Source organism: Halictus rubicundus, chromosome 1 (genome assembly GCF_050948215.1).
Source record: "Halictus rubicundus isolate RS-2024b chromosome 1, iyHalRubi1_principal, whole genome shotgun sequence".
Lineage (NCBI taxonomy): Eukaryota > Metazoa > Arthropoda > Insecta > Hymenoptera > Halictidae > Halictus > Halictus rubicundus.
This window is the reverse complement of record NC_135149.1, coordinates 22,559,072-22,565,519: the sequence shown is the minus strand read 5'-3', so window position 1 is coordinate 22,565,519 and position 6,448 is coordinate 22,559,072. Positions and strand designations below refer to the sequence as shown.

Genomic DNA, 6,448 nt, shown 5'->3' with positions numbered 1-6,448 from the left:
ATTACTCGGTATTTCATGTCGTGCGACAGGAAACAGCATAAGATGAGATGACTGAACTGGCCTATTCCTACATCTCGTCTGTGATATTAGTTCCACAATATTAGTTCCGACCGATACGGTAGGATGTGACACAAAAATGGTAAAGGGGCTCTAGAGCCCCGCGGACGTGAGACGACAAAATACATTGAGTGATTGGTCTACTCCTGCGCCTAGTCTGTGGTGAAGCCACGAGGCGTATTACCGACCGCTCCCAGGACCCACCTGGGACCCACTTGCAGGCTCGCAGAATAACACAGGGGTTGGCAGTCTTTAACAGTACCTCATTGGTGGCATAACTATATGTACAGCGGCATGGTTCAAATCCTTATTAAGTATTTATATATTATTCTATTTTTATCAGTTTTACTTGCATGGTATTAGTACAGAATGTCATGTTGTTAATTCCTGGATCTTTAAAATATATTTCCTGCTTGTACATTGTGAATTATCACGTTATTTTCCTAAAGAAAGGAAAAGAATTTACGAAAGGACTAACAGTTGGCAGCATCGTCGGAGGAACACGCGGTTAACAAGTGTACATTTCTTTGTTGCACCGGTTCATAAAAGGTATGCATTAAAAGTAATTAACTGTATGTTAGTGTGACAAATTGTAGCAGAGATCAAACCAAGCGTGCTCACAGCAGATATCTACATATACATTAATTCAATTTGTCCATAAAGTGGCAGTGATGTGTTCCATGCTTATCGGACACTCTTGCTGTTACCAGCTGTTACAAGAAGGGAAATAAGAGAACCAACAACGGGAGTTTCATTAACTTTGGTATAGTGCTGCACCAAGCGGCTTATAGCATGACTCAAGTAGTATCACCACAAACAAGATACAATAGGATTAGATTGAATATACAATGTATTTTTCTATCCCGGATTATCATTTTACGATAAGGTAGAGTAACTACGCTACCGACATAATTAGGCGAAAAATGGTTTTACGTGCCTCAACTGTTCGTCTTTATATGAGAATATTCTTCGTTGGTAAAGGGCTCATTCGAAAGAAGAAGGTTCAATCTAGCGCGCGCTGGTCATGAGCTGACGAGATTATGCAGATATTTGGTAATATAAGCGTTAGAAATAGGCCAAAAATTGACGATGTGCATACCGTTGAATCCAAGCATTTTTATGCCATTAGATGAGTTTTCTGGATGAAATCGAAAGTAGCATCCGTTACAAAATACTTACAGCTACAAATTGAACTATATTTTGTCTTGATTCTCTGCGAAATAAAGCCAAAAACTTGAACCACGATTCTGGCGTCAGAATTCATAATATCAATAATGCAGAGCAAAAAATGTGACAAGTTAGGTACAGACTTAGGACCCGTCGTATCTAGACCGGATCCTTTGAGTCAATTCTTGAATGTATTACCGTAGGAATTTTCGAACTTTTGAGGGCTTAAATTAAAGGTGGAAAATACCACTTTATGACACGGTTATTTAGGTTTAAAAAGAAAAGGAACGTCTGCAAAAATTTGGAAACCCCCAATCCCTTGAATTGTTAGAATCAAATTCCTCTGACCTTTCCAGACTCTCAAAGGATGTCGAAGCCAATAGTATTCGTAACCGGAAACGCGAAGAAGCTGGAGGAATTCATAGCCATCCTCGGGAAGAATTTCCCCCGAGAGATCACTAGTAAAAAGATTGATCTCCCAGAGTACCAAGGAGAGATCGACGATATTTGTCGCAACAAATGTCGATCTGCTGCGGATTTGGTCAAAGGCCCGGTTATCATAGAGGACACGTGTCTATGCTTTAACGCGATGAAGGGCTTACCTGGTCCCTACATCAAATGGTTCCTGGACAAACTGGGTCCGGATGGTCTTCATCAAATGCTTCAGGGCTGGGAAGACAAATCAGCGGAAGCGGTTTGCACTTTTGCCTATTGCGCCGGAGAACCGGAAGACCCTATTTTATTGTTTCAAGGACGAACGCAAGGGACCATCGTGAGTCCTCGAGGACCACGGGACTTCGGTTGGGATCCTTGTTTCCAGCCCATGGATAGCGACAAAACGTACGCAGAGTTGCCGAAAGAAGTCAAGAATCAGATCTCTCATCGTAGCAAAGCACTACAGATGTTGAAGAACCATTTTATGACGGATGTTGAGCATTGATCGCATTGTTTCCACTGTGTGGACAGTATTAATTTAATAATAAGTATAGATACGAGGGAGATGATTGTGCATTGTTTATTATTCCTTCTTTCCCAGACAAATGTTTATTTCCTCGAGTGCAGCACCGAATATCTCGAGAAAGCAAGCTGGAGCACTTTGACCCAATATCTCCGCGATGGTTCCATCTGCTATCGAAGGTGATTTTGCAGTAAAATAACATACTTAACGAATTGCAAGATGATACCTCTATCAGAACCCGATACTCTTTTTGTTATTGTTTGTTACAAGCGGCGGTAAACACTCGCTATCGCTTAAATATTTCTTTGAGTTATCTCAAATAGAGGGAGTTCATTATTCGTGGTTCTCTGGTACAGCAGGCAATTAGATTTTTGCATAATTTTTATGAATAGATGATTTTGTTCCGCAATTATGAGAGATTTCAATGCCGTGGAAGATAGGAAAACGGGAAAAGTAGGAAATAAGAAAAAATACGGGCTTTGTTACGTATTGTTATAAAACGAATGCATATTTGCACAATTACTGGAATTATAATGAAAAGAGCAGGCCGGTTCAACGATACCCGAGAGGGTTATCTTTCGCATTGATTAATTCACACCACCCCTTTGTGAGAGGTTATCGTGGGCGATTGTCTTTTCTCTGACTATCGAAATCCGCCAATTTTTCGCCATATAAAAGGAGAAAGCCACGTTCCGTGGTATCAGTCCTTCTTGGAGTGGTGTGCCGCGATGAACTTCTTAATTGGTAAGTGAAAAACAAAAATAAACAATTTAGAACTCAAACAGAACGTCCAGCAGTCTGAGCAATCCCTAATCTAAGTAAAAATACTCCGACCGAATTGCTGCTGTTAAAAATCATTTTCCCTACAGTCTATTTGGTCTTCAACAAGCTGCCCCCAGTGGATATTCCGAGGTGATCGAAGATATAATTAAGCAATGAAGAATTTTCCTCAAAGGATGTAAAGATCGCAGCTATGTTTTAACTAAATGTGATCAAAGGTTTCGAAAAGGCTCACGTGACGAAGATTTTTTCAATGACCAAGGTAGGTAACGACAGATGGGAACATCCCGAAATTGTTGGTTAATGTTCTCTTTGGTTGTTACCACTAGATAATTAATTCTGGATCTTGTTATGTCGCCTGCAACGATCAACCGAATCATTATCAATGCCTGTGAGTCTTCGGACCCCCAATTATAGAGCTGGCAACAGTGTTGTTGGATGCTAATTAATCGCAGATGTATCATCCTTGTATACGATTCAACGTGTTGTGGAAACAATGAATAAAATAATGAAGTTATATTTCACACAATCTCTCATTTATTAAATGAATTCTTCCACCCTTTCTGTCATTCACAAACGAAGATGACCGAAGTTATGCGCTCTTCCTACGCTTTTCCTTGGCATATTATTATTATATTCAAACCTAAAAGGATAAGGATAATTTTTTAAGTATTGTATTTAATTTTAGAGGTATTCGTCTGTGTGCTAAATTATTTAATTATGGAAAATTAAAGAGATAGTCCCTGAGACAAATTTTGGCTATCAAGTTTCGGGTTTACCAAAGAAATTCGAGTAATTTTGAAGGGTATTTTGGGACGGTCGCTCAGTGATCTATGTGTTAAGGATTATTTTATTATTTAACATACAGAAAAATACATTTTTTATTAGTTTTTTACTATTGTCAATTATGTTCTGCAAAGTTTGCTGGAGAAAACAGCTCGCCTCCGTGGCGCAATCGGCTAGCGCGTTCGGCTGTTAACCGAAAGGTTGGTGGTTCGAGCCCACCCGGGGGCGTTTATTTTTTTATTTTTCAAAATTTGCACTAAATCTTATTAACAACAATTCAATAACACTCTGAAGTATCGCTTGACATTGCACATTTATTTACATTAATCGTTAAATCGAATTAATGCGGACAGCAAGTCCATATATATCTACCTCGCTAAAGTCAGCCAATCAGAAGCGTTTATTCTTTTTATCGTTTCGGACCTACGAGAAAACGCACTGGTTATAATTCAAGTATACTCTGAAATATCGGCTAACATTGTAGATCTAGTTGTAGATCTAGCCAGTTATTATTGTTGAATGAAATGTTACCGTGGACAGAAAGTCCATTTAAATTTGCCTCGCAAAATTGACCGCTTGGAGTCGCGCCAGTTTAGTTTCTCGTCGAGCCGGGCGCAGACTCCATCTTCCTTTTATCAACGCATGTACCCTACACGAGGAGAAAAGTGATAATTTCAAGATCGAGCACAGGATTCATTACGTAAGGATTATTTATATTAATTAAACAACTGTCGGCGTTCCTCTATTTCAATAGTATTCCGATCGTTCAAAGTTGTCAGCCATTTAGTCTTAATCATAAATTCGATGAGAACTAGAGCTCCTCCCGGCCGGTTGTTTAACGCAGTTTTATCAGTTACGGTCTTCTAAATCAATCCTAATCGTAGAATCCTCTTAATTTCTTTATTTCCTTTCGTTCTTTCAATTAGATACTGAAATTCCTTTTTCAACTACCTTGCGATACGTTCACTAATCGTATAAAGGTTCAGGTTAGGTTAGCTCGGCCATGGTTGAACACAGTTAGGATTGCATCAGAGTAGTTTTAAGCATTTCCTAATACAGTGTTACTTTACTGGATTTTTCAGATATTCGTAGAAAATGGCACAATTTATGAACAGAGTGGGACAGCTCGGTATAGGACTGGCTGTTGCTGGAGCTGTTGTTAACTCTGCCCTTTACAACGGTCAGTTCTTTATCTCTCATACTCATGAGACTTTTTGTTCATTAGACAGTCATGTTGCAAAGGATTGACATCTCTGTTACAGTGGATGGTGGTCATAGGGCTGTCATATTCGACAGATTTGCCGGCATAAAGAATTTAGTAGTAGGAGAAGGGACACACTTTTTCATCCCCTGGGTACAGAAACCTATCATATTTGATATTCGATCTAGGCCAAGGAATGTACCCGTTATAACTGGAAGCAAAGATCTACAAAACGTAAACATCACACTTCGTATCCTCTTTAGACCAGTGCCAGACAGCCTGCCCAAGATTTATACTATTCTTGGTATAGACTATGACGAAAGAGTATTGCCATCTATCACTACCGAGGTATTGAAGGCTGTAGTTGCTCAGTTCGACGCCGGGGAACTGATCACACAGAGAGAGCTTGTGTCGCAGAAAGTCAGCGAAGAGTTGACAGACAGAGCCTCTCAGTTCGGGCTGATCTTGGACGACATTTCCCTTGTAAGTAGCACCCTGAAAGTACCAGGGAAGTAGATCCATCACTATATGGGGTTTCGTGTAAGTTACGGATTTAAAATTGGGGGAGTGGATCCCTTACTATAGGGAATTTATCAATATCGGGATTTATAAATTATCAACGTCGCTAAAAATCGGGGGTTCGGTAGTGCCATCTACGTAAATAAAGTGGTAGCAGTCTTGCTACTGGTATGGTAATTTGGATCAGTACTAACACGCACACATTATTTCCTTTACAGACACACTTGACGTTCGGCAAAGAGTTCACGCAGGCTGTGGAGTTGAAGCAGGTAGCCCAACAGGAGGCAGAGAAGGCTCGTTTCCTGGTCGAAAAGGCGGAGCAGCAGAAGAAGGCGGCCATCATCACTGCAGAGGGTGACGCGCAAGCCGCTAGTCTAATCGCGAAGTCTCTCGGCGAATGCGGCGACGGTTTGGTCGAGCTTCGGCGAATCGAAGCCGCCGAGGACATCGCCCACAATCTCTCAAAGTCTCGTCAAGTCGCCTATCTGCCGCCCGGCCAAAACGTCTTGCTAAATCTACCGCACTAAAACGAAGTCGAACGAGAGGATAACTGTAAACATTAAGTTGTGGCATTTAAATATCCTAAACGAATGCATTTCAATGCTATACTGGTGTATATGAGATCATAGATGCTGGGAAGGCGATCCATGGAAGTGTTGCATAGGAATATACAAATAACGTTTCATAGCATTTCGGTTCAGTATTCGCATATCTTTTCTACAAGAATTACGTTTCTCTCTCCCTTGTACTCGACGCGAATCGCTCGGATGATTCTCCCCGTGCCTTTTAGGCTTCTCTAGCTTCACACAGTTGCGTAACACTTTTTAACAACAGTTACAACGAATAACACTTGATTGCCAAACGAGTGGAATACACGGGCTTGGGAATCGCTTTATGAAACACTTGTTGGCTTCTTTAGAACGGGCATCATTAGAAATTCCTAGGGGATGCTCTACAACAGTTAGGGAGAACTGGGGATA

At 40.7% G+C, this 6,448-nt stretch overlaps 2 protein-coding genes and 1 non-coding gene across 5 annotated transcripts; all 3 read left to right on the top strand.

Moving 5' to 3' along the window:
• Positions 1 to 265: 265 nt before the first annotated feature.
• Positions 266 to 2,220, top strand: LOC143357870 (inosine triphosphate pyrophosphatase). 3 transcript variants are annotated; one of them, XM_076794524.1, is made up of 3 exons: positions 266 to 371; positions 507 to 606; positions 1,581 to 2,220. In XM_076794524.1, the coding sequence occupies exon 3, from the start codon at positions 1,592 to 1,594 to the stop codon at positions 2,162 to 2,164; it is 573 nt and encodes a 190-aa protein (XP_076650639.1). In that variant the 5' UTR covers positions 266 to 371; positions 507 to 606; positions 1,581 to 1,591; the 3' UTR covers positions 2,165 to 2,220. The 3 variants fall into 3 exon arrangements, with proteins under 3 accessions (XP_076650639.1, XP_076650632.1, XP_076650649.1); XM_076794517.1 differs by having other exon boundaries at positions 356 to 606; XM_076794534.1 differs by lacking the exons at positions 266 to 371; positions 507 to 606 and adding an exon at positions 1,440 to 1,460.
• Positions 2,221 to 3,902: 1,682 nt separating this feature from the next.
• Positions 3,903 to 3,976, top strand: Trnan-guu (transfer RNA asparagine (anticodon GUU)). Its single transcript has one exon. It is a non-coding gene; the product is annotated as a tRNA-Asn (tRNA).
• Positions 3,977 to 4,325: 349 nt separating this feature from the next.
• On the top strand, positions 4,326 to 6,158 carry Phb1 (prohibitin 1). Its single transcript, XM_076794278.1, has 4 exons — positions 4,326 to 4,448; positions 4,831 to 4,928; positions 5,011 to 5,432; positions 5,687 to 6,158. Exons 2-4 carry the CDS (start codon positions 4,844 to 4,846, stop codon positions 5,993 to 5,995), a joined length of 816 nt encoding a protein of 271 aa, XP_076650393.1. The 5' UTR covers positions 4,326 to 4,448; positions 4,831 to 4,843; the 3' UTR covers positions 5,996 to 6,158.
• Positions 6,159 to 6,448: the final 290 nt, after the last annotated feature.

Excerpts from the sequence above, each read along its gene's own strand:
- Phb1 (XM_076794278.1), top strand. The coding sequence starts at position 4,844 with ATGGCACAATTTATGAACAGAGTGGGACAGCTCGGTATAGGACTGGCT. Across the intron at positions 4,929-5,010 it reads TAACTCTGCCCTTTACAACG|TGGATGGTGGTCATAGGGCT; the intron begins GTCAGTTCTTTA and ends TCTCTGTTACAG. Across the intron at positions 5,433-5,686 it reads TCTTGGACGACATTTCCCTT|ACACACTTGACGTTCGGCAA; the intron begins GTAAGTAGCACC and ends TTTCCTTTACAG.
- LOC143357870 (XM_076794524.1), top strand. The coding sequence starts at position 1,592 with ATGTCGAAGCCAATAGTATTCGTAACCGGAAACGCGAAGAAGCTGGAG.